We start from the raw sequence: 23,274 nt of genomic DNA on the forward strand, positions 1-23,274 counted from the left end.
CAGTGCTACTGATGATCCATATAGCTGACAAAGACAAGCTCATATATCATTTATTTTAATATGAAAAGGAATAAGTGAAGTAATTGAGTCTCAACACACACAAACACGTCCAAAACTCACATTCCACCAACACACCACTGATACACTGCAGCTGTATTGCATGTGTGTCACTCGGGTGAATTTTTGCATTTTGAAAAGAAGAAGTTATCCCAGAAAGGAGAAACTTACGTTTTCCAACATTTGGCGCTTGAGGGAATAGTGAATTTGGTTTCCAACAGAAAATATAGAAAGTGGAGAAACGTAGGATCTCATGTGCATCGTCTCTTATTTACTTGCTTAGATGATTTTCTTGATGACAGATGACAATTAGAGAGGATGTTCCAGAACCGTGGTTTCTGACTGTGGGCTGTGATACAGTCTGGGCCCACTGGGATTCCTCTGTTATGTTCTGCTTAATAATCCAAATCCTCTAAGTCCCCCTCGGCCCACTTCAGTCCTTTGATTGCTCCTTGTATTTTTATTGCGTTATACTCCATTTTCATAATCTGGTGCATAGCGCTCTTATGGTGTGTGCTGGAGAGAATGAAAAGAGAGAGCCGAACAAGCGCCGCATACCGCCCTGCTAAAGTCATTCAGATTACAAGGGTCAGTCTCTAATCCATAAAGCTGGGGATGTCTGCTCCCAACTTGGAATAATAATTCTTGGAGAAAAATGACTGTATGGTAAACTGGCTGAGGCAAGTTGCACTCATGTTTATGCACATCCATTTGAGTGTGTGATTTGTGTGAAGCGACCAATGTGGTTTGCGAGCATGCCGGCTTTGACACCTGGGAAAATGTCCGATGGTGACAGAGGACAGATAGTCACTTGTCTCGGTCCCCATGGATCATGCAACACAATCTCTGGAAGGAAGCAATTCATTTGGCGATAAGCGCAACAAAAATGGAGGAAAAAGAGCAGCGTCAGCAGCCATCAAGATGGTAGAGTGTGATAGGCAAGTCCAGCGCTGTAATCAATCTGCACATGCACTTTATGCAAGGCCATGCAGTGTATTTCAAAGTCCATTGCTTTGGCTGGAAGTAAATGAAGAAGGGGACGTGGAAAGTGTTGACCAGTTGATCTAGTGAAACATGCAGTTACATATTCATCAATGTCTCACACACAGTGTTCATCAAATGCCATAAACTAGTGGTATAGTTCCCAATAGTTGTTTTAAAACCAGAGGGAAATATTTTCTTTTGGTCGAGTCAAATTGAGCTAATATTGTGCTAAAAAGTTGAGTAGAAACAAAAATGAACACAGATGAACAGGCTGAATATAGTTTATTAATTCAGTAATGTAGTTTATTAATTCAGTGTGTGTGTAAAGGGAACTATATCGCATCGGGGAAACTTTATTAAAGAGCAGCAGCTGCATACAGTCGTTACACTGGCTTTAGCATATAGTAGATTTTTTTATAGTTTAAAACATTACATTAATATTGAGAAATATTTATAGAGCTGATGTTTCTATGGCACTCCGTATTGAATGTATTTTTGACGTTAAACATTGCACAACAAGAATCACACTTCAATGTAACACAACTACTGTCATATACTAATATTACCACTTTACCACCCGAAGATTAAAATATGTATCAGCAATCATGTTACAGCACTGTGATGTGAATATTATGTGTCTGCAGAAGATGAAAATTAGCTGAATGTATTCTCGAAACTAAGATTGTGTGAGTTTGGCTCCCCATGAGTTTGCATTTCCCCCCAACAGCCTGATGCCAAGGGTAAGATATACATCTGTCTAATTTCTTGCTTGTCAGCCCACCATCTGGTGCAATATCAACATTAAAGACAGGACAAATGGTTTCTCACTGTCATTCACACACACACACACACACACACACACACACACACACACACACACACACACACACACACACACACACACACACACACACAGTGTAGAATGCTCAGGTTGATAGTAAGGTTAAGGTAATAAGATGTCTTACTCACATTGATCCTTTTTGTTTACCTATCAAAGTGATGTTTTTGTCAGCTGAAGCCTGAGACCAGAAGCTCTTTCTCAAGACCGAAATTAAGTCTTCAGCAGATTTAAGTCATCAGTTTCAACTACAAGTAGCTGGTCAATTGTTGGTGTTGGTGTAAATACGTTGCTCTTACATTAAGCAAAGAATTATACACTCATCATCTCTCCTCCTTTGGATCCGTTTGGAAAACCCAACTGCACCTAAACCCGGTAAAACATATATTTGAGGAACATTATACTAGTCTATGGTAAGATTTTAATGTATTATTTACTCTCCTACGCTTATCTTTGTAATCTATTCTATTTTCCTTCATCTTTCTCGGCTTTCCTGTTCTATATGCAATGTTTTTATAGTTACCATGAATCACATTACCTTTTTATCTGAAGTGGGTTGCACGTGCACAGAAAATAAACGCCTATCTCTTGAGTTTTGTTCGGCGAAACGTATGAGCCTTTCATTGTTTGTTTTCTGGCCTGCAGCTTCACTGTTTTATTTTCAGTGAAAAGCTATGAAAAAACACTGTACGCTAGCTACCAGCACTGGCTGACAAACTAAAACTAGCTCGTAAAGATTTAGAGGCTCAAGAGACAGATATTTTCTTTAGGAGTTAATAGACACCCAAAACAGTGAATATGGGATTTAATTTTAGACTTAAATTGACCAGGTGGCTATGATACTCTAAATGGATTGTAATGCTGCCAACAAATTCACCATATCAACCTAAAAGGTGAAAGATAACGCAGTATGTCAATCATGTGACAACAACTTGTTTCCACTGCCCCCAAGTGGCCAAGAAAAGCATGACACGTGCTGATGACATTCTATAGCTCATGAGCCAGTGTGTGTGTACTAAATACAATGAATTACAATTCTAAAGAAACACATCCTTACTGTTATATACACAACATGTATTTATGTACTTAAACATAAACAAAACAGCTGAACTACTTCTTTTTTTTTTTTTTTTACATGTATGTGCTCAACAAAGACCTGCATAAAACACTTGAGGCGTTATGTGAGATTCATCCAGTATCTCCCTTAATCTCCTTTGCTGATCTCTTTAAGCTTTTTGGAACCTTGTAAAAGTACTATTAGGAGCTGCCATGAACAACTTAAAGAGCAGAGGCAACTGCAAAGAGGAGATATTTCTCTCTTTCCTTTCTTTGCAAGTGCAATTTCTTCAAGGTCTCAAATGTGGGAACTTTAGATTTTAAAGCAGACTCTTCACAACTGAATAGTGTCATTATTTCTTTTGACGGAGGTCTGTGGATGAGGAACAAGAACCACTGCAAGAGTCTCAGGGCTGTTGTTTGGACCAGAACAAGGACATAGTTCAAGAACAATTGCCATACATGTGTCTCCTTCAAATAAAAAGTTGTTTGAAGTGTCTCAAAAAAATAACATCCTTGCAACACATTGAAGTTTCACCAGCCACTAGTGTGTAGGATGTGACCGCGTCCAGCACTGAGGCGGCAGATTGCGACAAACTTATCTTGTGCGACGAGCGTGTCGGAGTGATACGGCGGTCAAGGCACATGCACAACAACCACTCCAGTTTGTCTGTTCTGGGCTACTGTAGAAGCAGATTCCCCTAAATGCCACACACACTGTGTCAGTTAGTAACGGTGTGAAACGTTACTGAGATTATGAATCATGTGACCGATGTGAAAACCTGTAGCAAGACATTCTGTGACTGCACACTGTCCCTGCGTCAGTGGGCCGCAGGAATATTGTGTGAACTCAGTGCAATTAGCACATGTGGAAGTTGAAGTCTTTTCTAATACTGTTACATTATCCACTGACAGCAGTAATGAGCAGATGTTAACGTCTTACTGCCGCCTGACATTATTAATGGCTGGGGGGGTCTTGCATATGTTGATAAGTGTAGCGTGCAGAAGCACAAAAGACTGAGTCGGGAAAATGTGTCCACTTCTATATGCACATGATGCGTATGCATATGTTTGCACTCTCAAACGCACACACATTTGAACGTTTGTTTGCTTCAAATGATCTTGAATTTAATTTGAGTCTTAATTCTATTGCAGGTGACGGAGACACGGACGGGGCCGCTGGGATGCAGCAGCTATGACAATCTGGACTCAGTCAGCTCAATTCTCCTGCAGAGCCCTGAGAGCAAGCTTCATCTGCAAGGTAAACAATACCGGCGTATCAATATTTCCCACATTCTTCCCACAGTGCTGTTGGACATTGCAGGGCAACAGGGTCAACTCCATTTTATCCTCAAAAAGTAAAGAGCATACATAGGCATACATAGAATAGTATTAGTTGCTGAAAAGGAAACGTGTGCCTTTGCAAGAATGAATGGCTGTGCGTTTTTTGTGTGTTTTTTTAATTGGGCCTGGGATAGATTTGTTCCCCAATCCTCTGTGGACTGTAATACAATTATCTGTGGTTATAGATATTTGCCGTCTTAATCATTTAAGGCCAGCCAAAACACAAAACAGTTGCATGAATTATGCAAACCATTAAAACATGAGTGTGGAAACTCACACTCTCCATGAAGGTCAAATATATATATAATAAGGTAGAGCGATATCAAACTCTGATATTTTGTGTCTCAAGAAGGCAATAATGACAGATATATGTCAGTGGATGCAAATAGCAACGTTTACACATTAACGGTAATGTTCTTTGAAGGGAAAATGGTGATGTCTTAAACATTAATACAACAAAGTATTAGCATAAAAGAAGCATGCACGCAGTGACAGTCACCCAGCGGAAAAGGAATGATGAAAGCATGTGTAACTGAGGTCAAGTGTTTGAATAGAGTGATTGTTTCTTTTATTTATCCCAGTTTACGCAGGTTATTAAAACCAGTCTGAGCATCACAGAGGCTTATTTTATCATCCCCCCGCCTCTCGCTCCTCTCTCTGAAGGGATCATTACTCGTCCTCTAAAATCAGAGAACTAAGTGGTTTGTCAAAGAAACACTTTTAAGTCTTCCGCTGCCACTTACTCAAAGGACTCTATAGGTTTTGGGAAAAGCTTTATTGTCACGCACCAAACGTATTAGCCTTCTGCTTTGAAGACTGTTTTGACACTCAATTGATAGATGACAGGCCTGGAAAAAGATTCTTTCTTTTGGCTTGATAATAACCCTAATATAATGGAAAAGCTTTTCCGATTGGTTCCTGGCTCAGAGTTTTCCATTAGGCCAAAAATATATGAGTGTGTGTTTATGCATTTTGAAAGTGGGTGAAGTGTTATAGGAGGTGTTGAGAGTTCTCCTGATAAAATGTTCTTTCAAAAGCAATTATCGTTTCTGCCTTTAATTAGAACGATAACTGATGGTGTAACTTCTTTAATAATCACAGTGCTCTTCACAGCAAAAGCACTTCACACAACTCATTGAGAGACGGGTCGTCAATGGAAATATTTGTGTGTAGTTTTATTCTGTTCAAATTCATTTATAATGAGATTCAATCATTCCATTTACTTCACAGTTTCTCTTTTGACATGAACACTAGTGCAAGTCTAACATTTTGGCTTATTTCACCCCCTGGTGAACAATATATTCCTCTCAGATCAAGCCCATCATGTGCATGTTTCAAGAATTTGTCCTCCTACGCATATATTAAACGTTTTGACTCAGTCAGGTCACTGGCTCTTGTCTCCATTGAGTCACATGTTTTTAGGATTTTTGTTCATTCTGTCTATTGTTAATAGTTTCTGTCAGCTTCAAAATAGTGTTATTGTATCTTCCACTGGGCAGTGCATAAGAAAACCAGCACATATCCCAGATATCGCGGTAAGATATGTATCTTACACAGTAAATCATATTTTGTTTATGTCCATATGCTATTTTTTCACAAGCAGATGACAGAGCCACTCTAATATGGTGTTTACTTTATAATATATCTGTACTACCAGAATCTAACATACTTTAGATGTTCAATATGTCTCAGTTATAAAACATTGGTGGAGCTATGAATTTTATAAAGTAGTGAAACGTAAATTGGTTTCAACAACAACAAAAAGCATATTGATTAAGATGTTTTCCTTTACTTCAAAAAGTATGCATTTCCTGAAGTATATTTGAATTGCTGTCGATACATTCATCAAACTCCAAGCGTGTGCGTGGCTTCGGTTTGGTTGGGCGGCCATTGATGGTCGGCGGCGAGCAGCTGCTTGGTTGTTGGCAGGTGTGTTCCTGCTGTTCAGGTCAGTTGCAAGGTTATTGGCAGGTGCTTATTAAGGTGGTGTGAGTGTTTGGTTGGGCATAGCTTGATGGTTGTGCGGGTATTTGATGCAGGGTTTGGGACATCTCCAGATAGTTGTTATTAGCTGCTTTTTCGTGACCACTAGGGCGGCACCATGTGGTCGATACTGAGTCTCTGGGCACTTAAGTGAACGGTTAAGTGGTTGTTACCTTCTAATCTGTGATTGCAAGGCTGTTTAGAGTTTTAACTGCGGTAATTGTGATTAGTGTGATTAGAAGAAAAAGCATACTCTCCGCAGAAGAAGGGTATCAAGCACCATTTTAGCAGCATGTGTTTAAATGTTGTTTTTCTTTTATCCGGGTGCACTTAGAAACATTGGATGTCTAGACAATTAATGGTTGAGCCATTTGGAACAACTTGTGAACCTCATACTGGTTCCAAAAGCAGCTTTCTCGCCTTTTCTTCATACAAAACCGTTGTATTCCCCGAACAGATTTACTGCATCCCTTGACGAGACTTTACAGCCAATGCCCAAAAAAAATAACAGCCCTCACAGAAGTGTCCACGTCTTTGACAACACGCCATACATGGACTTCACAAACTCTCCCTTGAGAAGGAAGACATTGGCTGGGACTGTTCTTATAAGCACTAGCAGCTTCCAGCACATTAATAAACACCCACCATGTGTCTCATTTTGGAATGCCCATTGACCTTTTACCCGACAGTTAGCTTGAATGCTAACTTTCGGCATTTAAACTGTGGGGAGGAGTCACATCTGGCCAATGTGGAAGATCACAGATCATTGGCTGCAGTGTCTAATTGCAAAATATGTTAGTTACCTCCAAAAAAAGAGAAATAATTAGACATTTAGGACATGTAGCTTCTGCAGTTTCTTCTGATGGTGTTTTCTTTATTCATATCTTCTTACAAAGGAACACTGAACTGGTGTGGCACGGCTTCACAGTGCTCAACCAACTCATTATTTTGAATGTTTTGTGGGTTCAATCAATAAAGAACTAAGGTTGAGAGCAGACCTATTCTCGTGAGGTAAATCACAGGTAGACATCAAAGGAAGGAGTAGAAAGATGAACCCCTTTTAATTCTGATGCAATTTTATCTTTTAACTCTTCTGTGCATATGTTTTTTTAGGATAAAAAAAACACCTGCTCTTCTCCAGAGTATGTGCGTAGGAAGGATGCATGAAGCAGAGCGCTCACAGGGCACTCAGAGTAACAGTCGAGATGGATTACTTTGAAAGGTTATTCAGGCTTCCAACATCCATATGTCCACATCTTAGGGATCAGATAATAAAATCACAATGTGGAGAAGAAGAAGTCACACCTGCCTTCAACATTTTGATTCATGGATGCTATTTTAAGGGAGGTGCATTCATGTATTTCTTTCATTTTGAATTACTGCTTAACTTGAATGTTTTTCTTCTTTGTCTTTCTTATTTTTATGATTTAGCATCTGATTTTTTGCCCTACAATGTGGACATGTAGTCCTGAATGAATGGCTTCTTTATGACCACCATGTATCAGAGATCATTGTGTTGCCCTGTGAGCTCACAGCGCCACACAATACATATCTCGGCTGTCCTGTGAAAACCATGCATATCCACATTTGTGCAATTAAGCCAAAGGTAAGTAACCCTCGGTGATTTGTGGAAACTCCCCACCAGGTTACCTAAAAAGTGTATTGTCTGTAAACAAAACAGTTTTTCCATCGCTCATAAAATGTTGACGTCTTGGAATTACATAGTTTCTACAGGACAGCGACAATATGTCACCCAGATGATTTGTAGTTTTCTTCCTGGACACCAAAATGGCACCCAGGCTATGAGAGCGCATCTCTGTCCTCGTTTCTCTTGTGTTTAACCAAAGTGTGTCTTACACAAAGTAGAACAGCTTTGGACTCATGAACTTGGTTTGAAAGGTTTTGAATTTTTTGGGTTTCCTCGATAATCAGCGCAGGGCCGAGGCTTCTTCAGTACGCACTCAAACTGAAGAAGGCCTCGGGCCACTTAATCAGGTTAATCCAAACTAAAATATTCAGTATATATACACTCAAGAATCAAGTGTCATCTGAGTTACTTAAATTTGGGTCCTGATAAATTAATTCTGGGCAAAAGGAATGACCGAAAAAATATTTTAACAATGTTCAATTGTTCAAGTTTTCTTCCTCTTGATATGGCTCTTCTGCCCTGTATGATGCCGATAACTTCCCGTTCAGACTGTTAAAATCACTGCCAGTGAGAGAACAAAGAGATTGGGATTAAACGTTTTTGAATTGTACTTTCTGAGGCTGTAATTGCAGACAGTGTAACGCACAACTCTTTTTCTGTCAGTTGACATTTTCACAATGATGTGTGATCTCCGCTGGAGTCATTTCTGATGAGACGTTTTCAGGACTTTTTAAAATCTTATTGGCATATTCTCCATCTGTTCTATCTTTCTAAAATTGTTCTTTTTTTTTAAGTTATCCACAACATTGCTTTATCTTCCTTTCCTCCGCCCCCTCTTTTCCTCTCATATCATAATTCTTTCCGCTTTTCAAAATCTTTTTCTTTCTTTTGATATTCTATTTTTCCACTCTGCTCTTCCCTGAACTGTCTACTGTGTACAGATTGGTTCATGTAAGGATCAGATAATATGTTGATCACTCTAGCCATGTATTTTCTGATTGTCTTTCCAAATATCCTTATCTCCTGTGTATAATTAAAAAAATTTGGAAAATGAATAAATTCATAGAAAAACGTAATCTCGCTATTTTAACCGCTTATAAATTAAATAAGGGGCTCATATTAGTATGCAGTGCCATATGAGTTACAACAAGGATGCAGTAATAGAAAACCCACTCCATTTCATTCTTCTAATTAAACTTTTAATCATGTCTTTTTCATTCCTATTTGTATTTGAGTCGCTCCAGACCTCAGCACTTTATCTACCTTGAGGCACAAATCTAACTGCAAAACTTTGTTGCAAAATATATACAAGAAAATGATATAAAACCTGTAACTAAACACTAACAGCAAATCACTTTGGAGGAATTAGTTTTGGAACAGTCTGCGACAGCATTCTGGTTTACATGATCACACTAGTGAATAAGATGTGGTCAGTGTTTTTCCTGGAGACGCTTTACACTGATTCCATGAAATAACACAATCCTCAAAGGGTAATGTGTTTTTCTGCCTCTCCTTTGACCCCCTGCGGTCTGGTCTTTGTGAGCTGGCAGGACTGTGAGCCACAGATAACACAATGTGGATGTGACACTCCCTGGATAATTCCTCTGCTTTCTCTTAGATTGAGATTAAAATGCTGTAGTCGAATATCATCTCAAGGGAGCTTCCTATCAAAGCCTCGGCTCAGTCCTCTTTTCTCCTACAGTTTTGCTTTGTGAAATGTTTTTGGCAATTTAACCCCCCCCCCCCTCTTCCCTCCCTCCCATACCTCTCTTTTTTCCCTTATCCACCGAAAATCATCAGAATTAGAAATGGCCCTGGAACATTTTTTTTTAATATTAGATTTCATGCACAACTTAGCAAAGCTTTGATCTATAAACGGAACTTTGCAAACTGCGGATGTTTCCGTTACACATGTTGCCATGTTCAGTGCCAAACTGCATTGTGTAATCCGTGTATTGGCCGCTAATCACTGTAAAAGAGGGCATCATAATACAATATGTTATGAGCAGACACTATTTGTTGGCATGCAAGAGGAAATCATTATTTTTGTCCCGGTCTTCCTCTGTCACCTAACACAAATTACATTATAACCTTGCACACATTTATGTCTCTGAACATTATGCAATCAATCTGTTTTGCATTACAAATTATTGGTTGGGCCAAAAGCATATTAAAGCAAAAGTAGCAAAAGCGATGAACGTGAACCAACTCTCAAAAATGTATGGATTGAGTGATTTATTAAAACAATGACTCTTTTTCCTTCATTCTCTTGAATTAAATCGCAATGAAAGAGCAACACTATTTAGCTAAGTCAATTGGGATTAAAATACACGTCTGTTCTCCCACATGAATGCATTAGTTGTTTGTCCTCTCTCCAGGCTAAAGCCTCGTAACCCGATTATATTGGTTTTGGCTGGATTCTCACTTTTTGCCTCCCGTGGGACCTGCAAGTAAAAACAGTTTATTGAGTTGTGAGACTGAAATGAAAGAGGATATTATCATGTGGAAGACAAATTGTGTGGATTGTCATTGTTCACTTTAACTCTTATTACATTCTTATTAAACAGTATGGTAGGTAACAGGGAGAAAGTAGTTATTTTCTCATAATATCCTAATTCCTTCCATCTGTTAGTATTCATCATTGATTATCTAATTAGAATTTGGGGTATTTTCATACAGCAAAACAGCAGGGGCTTTCAGTCCATCGGCAGAAACTATTGGCGTAATCTGATAGCCAGCACAAATAAAGACAGCACACACAGGTGATGGAAGAAAATAATGGTTATGTATTTTAACTGGGCCAAACAAAGGTCCTGCAACCTCCACAAGCCATTACCTGGTAAGGACCCGATCGCCTTCAACATGGCCGACATAAATTAGCACCAAAACAAAAGCAAACTAATTTGCTTCTTTCAATCACCAGCACATGCCGTCTCTCTTTTCTTTCCCTCAAGTTTCCTCAACAGCCAATCTTTGGAGAGCCATGAGCCTATCTTGGAAGATTTATGAATATGTTAGAATAGCCTGAGCCAACAGTTTTCAAAGTGGTGAAGTGAAAATAAATTAAACTGGCCCTGTCGGCGAGTCGTGCGGAGAGTGATGAATTAGATACTCATTGCTCTGTCGCTCGATGCCTGTCCCTCTTTTCAAGTGAAAGCGCTTCAAACATTATGGGGAAGACACACAAACACACAAATCAATTAAGTGGTTTTTGATGACGAAAAAAAAATGTATTCAGAGAGGAAAGTATATTCGTAAACGCAATGTCCCCGGTCACCAGATCATTATTTCCTGAAAAAAAAGTTGCGCAAAACACGCAGAGCAAATGTTGGTCGAGCACCACAACAAACACATAGAGGCAGTTTTCATAATCTTCTCCTTTGCTCACATTCTTTGTCCCTTAATCTGCATCTTTGTCATCACACAGACACAAAACACAATCTGGGCTTAGCGATTCATCTTTTTTAAATCTTCCTAACATGGTGAGACTAACCACATCAAGTTATTTTGACTTGTAGCGATCGGGGTCACATTGGTCGGCGGTATTGACCCAGCTCCTGGACCGGCCCATGTAAAGGACTGAGGCGACCATTTCCTTGATGAAAGCGTGCGTCCTTTTGCCCGGAGAAATGATAACGCTGGATGATTTTCATCCGGACGAATAGCGGGACATATTTTTTTTCAATTCTCTCTAATGTTCTGAAAAAGTCCGTACCTGATGAAATCTTCGCATGTTGACCTGGAGGTCAGCTTTCAATTGGAAGTGGTCAATCAAGAGTGAATTCCTATTTGAGCCAGCGTAACCATAAATCTTCTCTTCCACTCACTCGTGCCAGCTGCAGGCTGCCATTTCAGCATTTCAGGTTTTCCACTCAGTCTTTTTTCTCCCTCTGACAGACTCTGTTTCATCAATTGATTGTTGGGGGGGGGGGTTCTTTGCTTTATTCTTTATTCTTTTCATTCAAAAAGGCCCCTTGCAGTGTCTTACTTCAATTGTTGGTCAGAATGTGTGGACAAAAGACAATGATTATGTTTAAAATGTTTTTCCATAACAAATAGTACTTTCAGGTATGAGGCCATTATTATCTCCGCCAGGTGTAAGCCTGCAGAGAGCTTATGTGTTTGTTTGGTTGTGTATGTGTATGTGTGTGTGTGTGTGTGTGTGTGTGTGTGTGTGTGTTGCCCCTAACTGAGTGTGTGTGCACCTCTGTGTTTGTCCACGGCTAATCCCACATTCAGTATGCAGCAAACCGCATACTATTCCTGGCGCCCATTTATTGCTGCATGCTCAAGAACCTCAAGTGTTCCTCAAGGACTCACACTTTCTCTAAACACCTTTTATTACTTGTTTTATACTGCCATTGACTGCCTGATTACTCCTCACGCACCACTCTCAGCAGTGGCCGCTAGCGATCTGGTAGCTCGGTGCTGTCTACGACCGCCTAGCCGCTACTCTGCAAGCAGAGAAACAGCGTGGGGGAAACAACCTGCACCGTGTTTTAGTTTGGGACGGTGTGTTTGGCTCACGGCTAACGGAACTACGGCTACAAGCAGCTCTGAGCGCCTCTCTGCGGCTTCTTTGCGGTCACTTTTATTAAACCATTTTTGGAAGGTGTGTTTGGCTAACAGGCTAGCAGCTAAACTTTAACAGAACTATCAGTACACACACAGATGCACCTCTCCTCCGATCAGCTGCTGCTAAGTGGGCAGACTTCTGTTTTTTATCATAATTCTATAGCATGTAATGTATGAAGACTTGATGATGAGATTGCTTGATGCTTGATGATTGTTTTTGAGTTTAAAATTACTTCTTTCATTCAATCTCTCGATACAGCAGTGGACGTTGCAGAGAGTGTAGTTTTCTAGTTGGAAATATATTCACCACTTGCTTAATGATTTATAGTAGACTCACAAACTTTAATACGATTTGCATTATTATGGTTTCATATTTCAGAGGTTATTTAAATGATGGTATGTACCATACCTTTGAGCATGTTAAATATTCAAATAGCATAATAGATAACCCACAAACACTTCCACTTTTAGGTTACGGTACAACAACTTTCTGCAAAGTCTAGGGCAAATATGTGACTCCCAATACAAATAGATTAACATTTATGTATTTAGGGATGCTTGATGTAATTTCTGTGATAAATCTGGGCTTTTGATCTGAGACGTTTTATACAGCACATTTTGACACTTTGAGGACAGTTGTATCTTTTATGGCAGAAATGGAAATGTCAAAGCTTGTCATACGTCTCTGCTCTCCCTCTCCGGGGTTCTTGTAAAACATGGGATTTATGCAAGAGCCTGCAAAGAGTGTGTCCATGTGCTCAGACGTGTGTCTCTCCCTGTGTGTGTGTGTGTGTGTGTGTGTGCATTTGTAAAAGTGACACTAGTATATCTCAGGCCCTACTGATACTGCTGTGCAGGGACACATGGTAGCACATGACAGAACAGCTTGAACTCTGCAACTGTAGCGCAGAAGCAGCCAACAGCAACCACAAGACATCTTTTAAATGAAACACAGCTGATATTTCAGTATTTTGTTGCTTCGAAACTAAATTAGATTACATACATTTGCATTGATATATTTAAAGTACAATATTTCAAGGGCATATTTCCTAAATAAACAAAGACAATTACAAAATGACATTTGCCTATCGTTGATCCTGCACACAGCAAAAGGACTAACTTACGTATACTCTGACCCAACTTGTGTGTCTGTGTCCAGTGTGCAGCACAACTAGCAATAACTCAGCACCATGGAGGACTCATCTACGGCTCCAGACTGCCTGCTCTTTTCAATCCAGCAATTGCTTCAACATGCAATTTCAGCAATTCCTTATTTCCAAGAGGCAGGAGCAGAAAGCCCTGAATACAAAATCCATTTGTATACATAATTTATGCTTTTACAGTGATTACTGAACCTTCATCCGTGCTCCTTTTTGTGTTAACAATGCGAATAAGTGAGTTTCCTCAAAGCTCACGTCATATAGAGGTATTGTGTGGAAAGCATTGTGTTATGCAAGTCTTTCTGTTCCACACAGATACAGCAGCATGTATAGCGTATGCATATGCAAGCACTCGTATGTGTTAATATGTCCAGAAAACAGGATTTGACACTTCTCTGTTGTTTTGCTTTTTCAAATATATGCATGACTAAATATTAATGCACCAGAAAAAAAACTCCACATACCTCGGCGGAGCACTCAGGGATGAAAAAAAACTCAAAAACATTCTTTGTTCTGCTCTTTGGACCTATTTGAGATGCAAATATTGATTAAATTGTCCTGAGCAATTATTCCCACACGCAAATACTTACAGTAGGATTGTTCAACAAAATTGTGAACAGTCCTGTTGGAAAACACGGGCTGCTGCCTTCTAGTGTGCTGGGAACATTTACAGTAATCTACAATAATCTACTCAGCACAGACACAGCAACACATTATCCATTTGAATGCTAAGTACACATCATTCAGAACTTTAAAAAAACCACTAACATATTCTGAGAGCTGAGAAAAGCTCCAGTGTAACACGTCAGAGACCTAAAGCGCTGCATGTAAAGAAATGGAAAGTGGATAATAGCTGATTTAGCTGCACCTTTACCTTGAAGTTGTAGAAAAACAACTCTCTCGTGAAATGGGCCAACACTGCAAATCGAAAAAGCTGTGTGCCCCTTGTGTTTGAAGCATCTAGGGATCGGCGGGGCAGGACTGGGCAGACCTGGACTGAAGAGAAACAGGCAATCATCCAGTTCAGAGGTCTTTGCTTTCGTATCATGGCTGCAACGATAACCTCCAATGGTAATTTAATGCCGCCATTCAAGTAATGCACTTTATTGCACCAGTGGATTAAGTAATGATTATTTTGCGAAATTGCGGCCACACAATGGTCAATTAATCTTTAATGAAACTGAAACTTATGAGGCGAAGCGTGGCATTGCAATAAGCAGGCAACTGCTTGCCAAGGCAGTTACAAGCCTCAGTTGTGGCCTCCACTCCCCATCTATCACCATGTTAAAATAGAGCACTCTCGAAAGAGACACACTAAAAAGGCAAAGTCACAGTTGCAGAGTCTCCGATTTTAGCATTCATGGAATGTTTGAAGGCCCATATTCTCCAACGTACGTGAAGGAAATATATCAGCCTCTGATGTATGCAGTTAGATTAACTGCCATTTTGAGGTGCTATTTATTTAGAGCAAGTCAGGCATACTGGTTGCAGGGAATTATGTGCACTGACAGAGCATGAAGTTGGAGGTTATCAAACGGCTGCACGGGAATCCCAATATGCGCCTATTCATTTCATCAGTAGCTATTTAATGATGGTAAGTGTAACTCCTTGCTCCAAAATCCAGTGTTTTCCTCAACAAATACCTGCACCAGAGCCATATAAACTCAGGCTTTATTGCCCAATCATTCTCAATGTGCCCACATGCTACTGCACCAACACAGCAAAGCCAGGAAAGTCACAAAGATAAATGTTTTTCTCTGATTAGATTCTCATTTCATTTTTGGCCCGAGGGCTCCAATTCTCTTACTCATTCCCCCACTGCAACAACAAATGTTGATTGATTTGCTTTTATTGCATGACATCATTTCTACACTGGAGTGGGAGGACGAGACATCAAATTTCCAATACTTGGAATACGCGCTCGGTGGGAGAACGTAGAGAGGAGAGCAGGAGAGGTGAAGAAACAGGGAATGAGGAGAGTGATTGATTGAGTGAATGGGAGCCAAAGGATGATGGGGGGGACGAGTCAAGGGGCATGTGCATGAGTGTGGCGGGAGTAGGAGTGAGTGTAATGAAGTAAGACAGAAGAGATGTGTACAGAGACAGAGTACGAGGTAGAGAGAAAGAGGCATGGAAGGAGAAGGACCAGAAACATCGAGGGGGAAAAGAAAGTGGAGAACAATAGATTGCACGACGGATAGTGCTGTGCTGAATGTCAGCATCCCAAACGATTCCCTCTGCAATCTGCCGGTCCAACACTATGCTATGAGAGGAATTGTGTGTGTGTGTGTGTGTGTGTGTGTGTGTGGAGTATGGGGGTATGGTCGGACAGCAGCGGGAAAGAGGGAGGGCTGAAGCACTCGGTGTTATTGTGCACCCGGCCGCTAGCATCAGCACTGTCAGTAGGCAGCGTTGATCCGTGAACTTGCCATCTGGATTCTCCCACAAATCACATTAAAGTTTCAAACCCGGGAATACATCAAGCTAAATGAATATTGGATCCAGGGGCCGCAGACAGGCCTGATGGAGAGAAAGCCCCGTGCAACCCAACGCTTTTGTGGTCAGACACGATCCATCCATCCCTTTTTTACGCCCTCCATCACTCCCTCCTTCTGTTCTCGTCATCGCTGATGAGGAGAAGGGAACTGTTTGATATCCATAAAAAGAGGTACACAAGTAGTTAAAAGTGTTTTTTCTTTTGGTTCGTATTCAAACTGAGATCAATGTTGTATAAAAATACAAATAACCATAATGCAAGGAAATCTCACCACATCAAAGTGAACCGAGGGCTTACACCCGTTTGCTATCTTCCTTCTTCCAAACTCAGCCTTCATTTTTATCCGAACTCCTCACCTGTAATGTTTCATGAAAGTGTCTTGCACGGTTCCGATATCCTGGTGTCAAAAAATCTGTCCCCAACAGGCGCATAAACACGTAGGCAAAACAAAAGCAGCATACTTACCATCCCAGGTAAACGGGACTGAACTATTAGCGCCATTAACTGGGCGATTGACGAACATTAATTATCCAAACATATCCAAGCTGCGCTATGTGTTTGGATAATTAATGCAGCGATGTGTTTCAAAGGGCAACAGCATGACGAAGAATGTGAACGTTGTTCTAGGTGTCAGAAGCAAAACTTGGCATATATTAAGCTCCTCATTTTCTCCTAAATCGCACTCTGTTTTTATTCTAGCGTGTCTTGTGGGTGAAAATAAGGAACGTTAATTGCCACATGCATATGCACAAGAATAAACACCACTCAACTATATGACAATATCCCCAAAATGATTTATCTGTACAGTACAACCTTGTGGGTGTATTCTCCCTTTTATTTCAGCTGAATATTGTTGATTTTGCATAATTGGATTCCTATTTTCAACCCAAAGGTAAAATAATATGTGAGCGCGGGAGAAAAAAAATAATGCAATCATTTATCATTCAATAACTTGTTATGTTCTGGTTCCTGGTTGCCTATTTTCTGCTGAAGCACTGTTTGTGCTCAAATAAAACCTATTAAGAAAAATATTGCCTCACCATAATGCCGTGTCCTACAAGAAGGGAAAAAATCTATTTAGTTCTTTTCCAATCCAGTGGCTCGGGGAGCTTGGGGGGTTACTTTCCCCGGGACTGGACTGAAGAAAAGGGCTTTACTGTTAGCTCGTCAAGCTTCAGTTCTGTGAGACACCCGGGGCGAGATAGGGATGGTCTTGGAGTCCAACAAAAAGTATGTGTGAGTGAGTGTGAGAGTAAAGAGGTGCTTTCGGCTTCAGCCCTAAATTGGCCGCTAGATTATAAATTCTACCCTCATTAGCATAAAATAAACAGAATGCTGCAAAGTCGGGTCTGTGAAGCACAATCAAATGGAAACATGTAGTGAACACAGTAATGCATGTTATAGAGTGAAATTCTGTGATAAAAAAAAACACAACAACAACTGCAGGCATCAATCATTGTTGAACATTGTCACATCCTGAGTGATCAGCCTCAGAACAGGCGAATTGACCGGAGTCGAGCGCTGAAGCACATCTTTCCAACAAATAAAAGAGTGCTTGTGGCACGAAGCAATCCAGGAAGGGCAGCCATCCATTTAACTGCAGCTTCTCTCTCTCTTCTCTCTCACGTATGTGTTTCCTATGTCTGTGCATTGAACAGCATGGCTGTCATGCGTTAGTGTTACCGACTCTCATTCTTCCATTTCAGTTGTTACTCTTAACACAAGTATACGTTTGATAAGAACATGTTACATGAATATTTTATGTGTCTTTTTAAATGAATTTTGTAGGATTTTGTATTGAGCTTTTTTTTAATATTTAGTTTGGGCCACATTCCATATTTTGTCCAAATGCTTCACTGATTTACAACACAAAGACGATTGAAAAAAGGATTGTAAAGTTGTTTTTTCACATTCTGTTTAACTTAATCCTCTCGTTCATCTCATTTCAGGTCTTCAGGTCATTTTCCCAGATTACCTGCAGGAGAAATTTGTCCAGTCAGCCCTAAGCTACATCATGTGCAACGGAGAGGGGGAGTACGTGTGCAGTAACAACCAGTGCATCTGTCAGTGTGCCGACGATTACCCACAATGCAACTGTCCCATCACCGACATCCAGATCATGGAGAACACCCTGCTGGGCATGTCTGAGTCCTGGGTATCCTCTTATAAAGACTTTGAGAACTCTGGTAAGATGGAAATTCCACTAACTTTAATGCATCATGACAGTTAATGGAAAACATTGTAAAAATGCATTATTGCGTTTATGTTGAAGCTGTTTAGGTATGTTTTATTACTTTGCAAGGGAATCATTCCTGGCACATCTTAAATCTGAAGAGCGTATTAATGGGCACACTTACAGAGCTCGGGCTATTAAGGTAATCTCATAATCTCTCCATTTTCTTGTGGCTCGAAGATAATTTAAAAACATATTAAATACTTTGGCAGCTTAGTTCTTCCTTATTCACTGCCACATCGAGATGATAAGTAGACAATTATGTTGTTTTTGTTCACTGAAGAAAGTAGTGTGCAACTATATATTCATATTGCCATAGAAAGTCGTATAGATGAGAAAAGACTTATATGGGCAATGCACTTACATATGATTTATTTTTATATTATTCTTTTGAATTATTTGTCTATTTTTATGTAATACACATGTGAGGTTATATGGAAACTCATTTCCGCAAGTAAAAGAAAAAAATGATGAGATAGACAATCATAATTAGGAGATAAAAAGTCATAATTATAAGATAGAAAGTCTAAATTATGAGATATTAAGTGCGCTGCCTTTTTTTCCTTCCTGTTATTTGGTGAAAAACAACCAGCGTTGATGCAGACAGCTGTGTGTTGAGTTCTGTTAGCTGATAGCCAAACACAACACAATGACAGTGACCGAGCGGTTTCCCTACAGACACACAGTCTATGGTTCATAATGTAGTTATTTATTATTTGTTATTCATACGGAATGAATGGCATCTAAAAGACAACTTTTGAAAGTCATGGACAGTAATATTCTCTCCCATACTACATATTTCTGTTTTTATTGAAAGCAAATGCAGACCTAAAGGTGGACGCTAAAATATTGGACACGTACAGTGAAAAAAGGAAAGCACAGCTCGTACCCAGCTGTTACATTGCAAGTCACCATGTCTATCTATTATTGATATGATATAAAAGTGTCCCAATAAAACCTGCCAGCTCCAGATAAATATATTCATGTACAATATAAGAAAGTTAATGTGAGTCCTGGAGGTCACTGAGTGCAGCGAGTCTGTGAGGAAGATGAGGGAAGTACACAGGAAGAGGGCACAGATAGTTACATGAATGTGTTCCCGTCCCAGAAAACTAAATGCATTTCACACACAACATGAAGGAGTCAATAACTTTTGCACGGTGTGTAACATTTGTCAATAATAAACACTTTGTTTTTGGTTTAAACAGACAGATAGTGTATTGTATAATTTACTGCATGCGTACCTGGGAACAATTACTGTTAATAACAATAAATAGAACATGATGATGAATCCAAACCTATACCCACCATTACCAAAGTAAAAAGGTAACCGAATGATAAACTTTATTGAAGCTTATTGCAATTATGTACAGCACCTCCTCTACAAAGACTTGTCTCCTCTTGGAAGAACCTTTGTCGCCTCGTCAGTTGCCTTTTAAAGGAAAGGAAAGTGTGTGATTGATGACAAATGAGTTCACCATCGACAGCTCCACATATCATGTAGTTTACACTCTCAATATTCCTCCGCTTGTGCATGTATCCAAAAAGTGATTAGTGAGACATGCACACATTTATTTATTAATATTGGAATACATTTTATTCTAGCTAATACAATAATATGCACTAGTTTAGTTGCATACATCTTTCTAAGGTTCATGCAATTTTCAAATGTTCTTTTTTTACATAAAACAAATGTGTGTTTGCATATTTCAACACATTGAGACGTGAGGCCCAAGAGGTGAAGTGGGGTCACATCCTGAGAGCTGTAATCTCTAGATAAGGTGCTGGGTGACGTGAGATAACAGTCATTCGAGGGACAAGGGCTCTTTGGAAGCTGTATCAAGGAAGAGATCCTTGATGGCTTTGAAGCCGGTGTAGAAAGACTTGGCAACTGTTGAACCAGCAGGAAGGGATGATGTGATAATACCTTTTTTTGGGTGAGGAAATCAGACGATTTTAAATATTGAATGCGGGAGACACCCAGCTTTTCGAGGGAAACAGCGAGGTGTGTGACGTCTCGGAAACCTGGGTGGGGGAATATGGCAAGTTCAAAACAAGGGTGGAGAAGACATCTTGTGTCTTTGAAGAAAGGGGAGCTCTGACAAGCCTGGGAGGAGAGTGGAGGAAGCTCTGACATTTCTCGGCTCTCAACTCTAATGCCGTTAAACTGTCTTGGAAAGGTCTCTGTGAGGTGACTGGCTTACTGTGCAGGTCTTGAATATGGGAATATTTTCTTTTTAGTTGAGTGGGGAGAAGCTTTTTTGGTACCGTTACATTTTTTTAATAGAAAAATATTGTTTAGCACCAGAGATTTCTGCTTTATCGAACGGCATTGGATGACTGGAGAGCTAAGAAGACATTTTAGGCATTCAATTGTTTACTCTATTATTTATAATGATGTGCTTACATTTATCTTCAGAGATAAAAAAAAAAAAAAAAGAAGCTACTCTGAGTCGTTTGACTCGGTATTTTGCTAATTAGCACATGAAATAAAAGATTCCCTATACCCTTGTGTATTTGCTGGCTGGAGTCTGAGTAACATCACCATGCCCCTCGTTGCTAAACATTGGAGTTAGTGTTGAAAACAAGGGTCAGAGAGCCGGGCGCACGCTTGTGTGGGGAGGAGAAAAGCAATATATATCAGAGGCAGCAGCAGGAACATAAGGGCAATAATCAACACTGGTGGACACAAATTTGTTTTGTGCAGTGCTCTTCAGCGAAAAGTGTGAGAGCACAGAGTAAAAGGGTGTTTACTGAACTGAGGGTTTCAATTCTCTGTAAATGCTCCGAAGAGAAGAAGTAAAACCAAATACATCCAACCACAAATAAAACAGGATGTTCAGAAATCTGGCTGCTCACTGATCACTGGCACCTTGCCCTGATTGTCCCTCAATCAGGACAATTCATTGGATTTTCCTTAAAAACAATGTGTAGACTTGTACATAAATCATCCGTCTCAAATATCACTTACAACCGTGTGCACTTTATCTCGTCTTTTCATCTCGTTGTGTTCAAGAGCTTCTGGGAGTCAACTTCTAAAAAACGTAGCGACCTGGTGCCAGAGAGACGACAAAATGTTGAACACAGCACCGGAAAAACATTTAAATAATATATATATATATATATATATATATATATATATATATATATATATATATATATATATATATATATAGTGGGTGAATCATCAGTCAATTCTTAAATGATCCAAACATTTTGGAATAATTGACTCTTGGACTCTTCTGATGACACAAACAACTTTTCCCTTCTACTTCATTAAGTGTACCGTAACAGTTCATTTAGTTAGACATCAGATGCAAACAGGACTCAGCAGAGTAAAAATAAACTGCATGAAAAGTTACTCCTTTGTTTCCTCGCTCAAAAGTTAATGGAAGTTAATTCTGAGCATGTTTTTTTTCGTGTCCTGAGGGAAAGAAAGAGCAGATTCAAGAGTTTGGTCACTCTCCAGTACGAATCCTTCATACAGTCGCATGCTTGCTGTTGATGTTTGTCATTCTACCCAGCATGCTCGCTGGATTAGGGTTGAACACATAAGTGTTTTGTAAAACAAACCCATTCGCCAATATTGTTAACAGTCTTATCATTTATATGAAAACACGCCGTTTGGTTCACTGATAGGATTATTTGAATAAATACTTTTTTGTTTCACTATTGCACAAGTTGAACAAACTGTGGTTAGATTATGGAAATGTAAGCTCATGTTAGTCAATGTAGTTTACCTACTGCTTACCTGTGTCCCTCATGTGCTTAAGAGCTCTCCTTTAATTTGAATAATCTGCTTATTTTAACATAGAAGGACAATACAACTACTTTAAAATATCTTCGAAGCATTCAAGTCTCTCTCCGCTCATCTCTGTTTCGCAATCTGCTCTCTCCCTCCATCCCTCTCCGTCATCCAGATGAGTTCAAGTCCTTTCTGAAGAGGCTGCCCTCCACTCACTTCCTGCCCATCAGCAGTGTGCATCTCCTGTGGGGCAGCGACTGGGACCTTCAGGCCCGCTACAGGCTCCTGCAGAGTTCCCTGGAGATCCAGCGGCTCAAGATCCAACGCACCGCCCGCAAGCTCTTTGGCCTCAGCATCCGTTGTCACCACAACCCCAACCACCAGATGCCTAGGGAGAGGTGGGTAGATGCACGACCTCCACTTCATAGTGGAGATGATGTGTGAATTTAATCAGCAACATACAGCAAAGGTGCTGTTTGCCGCTGTTATTTTTGGATATCTGCTTTTCAAGTGCAAGAAAAGCAAGAGCATGTGAAAATGTAATGACATCTTTCGGGGGAAATGTCTCCTCTGAGATGATGTAGAGGTTTTATTTTGATTGTTTCTTCTTGAAGCGTGCACAGTAAGGATGCCATTCATTATGGATTTCAACTTATGGCTCTGTTGTTTCTGTCCATCAAGCCAACTTAGTGCTGAGGCTTGCACATGCCCAAAGCACTCTTGCTCACTCTTGTATTTCACATTGCAGTCTGAAAAGAAAATGTAGCTGTGGGAGTTTTCTTGATAGGTCATTGCACACATCTGTCACCACCTACTGCAGTTGCAGCTTAAGAGCCTCGCTGCAGATGTGCCACAGTGTCAGCATCGCCTGAGATGCTAGGATTTTACCCCCTCCGCTGTAGCAAATATTAGAAAAACACTATGGAAAATATGCAAAAATCCCAGGTGCCACATGAAACATCCTGAAGACTATTCCATGTAGGGGATGTCGCCATATAAATGGAAACGGAACCCGTGAAATATTCATTTAAGTGGTCTGAAAATGAGCGGTTTTCAACTGTCACTGACAGAAAAGGCATACACCCACGTGTGTGTGCGTGTGTGAGAGTTGGCAAAGGTTTGTTGTGAAGTGTTATCAAAGAGACGCAGTATAT

General features: G+C 40.0%; 1 protein-coding gene across 1 annotated transcript in view; it reads left to right on the forward strand.

Moving 5' to 3' along the window:
• Window positions 1-23,274, forward strand: part of brinp1 (bone morphogenetic protein/retinoic acid inducible neural-specific 1) — a 98,186-nt gene that overhangs the window by 64,326 nt on the left and 10,586 nt on the right. Inside the window, exons 5-7 of the mRNA XM_068574362.1 lie at window positions 4,091-4,196; window positions 18,092-18,328; window positions 22,296-22,518. Coding sequence (XP_068430463.1) covers window positions 4,091-4,196; window positions 18,092-18,328; window positions 22,296-22,518 — 566 coding nt within the window. The remainder of the gene's footprint in view (window positions 1-4,090; window positions 4,197-18,091; window positions 18,329-22,295; window positions 22,519-23,274) is intronic.

This window comes from Clinocottus analis, unplaced genomic scaffold, assembly GCF_023055335.1.
Source record: "Clinocottus analis isolate CAN_PGR_092001 unplaced genomic scaffold, fCliAna1.0.p SCAF_13, whole genome shotgun sequence".
Classification (NCBI taxonomy): Eukaryota; Metazoa; Chordata; class Actinopteri; order Perciformes; family Cottidae; genus Clinocottus; species Clinocottus analis.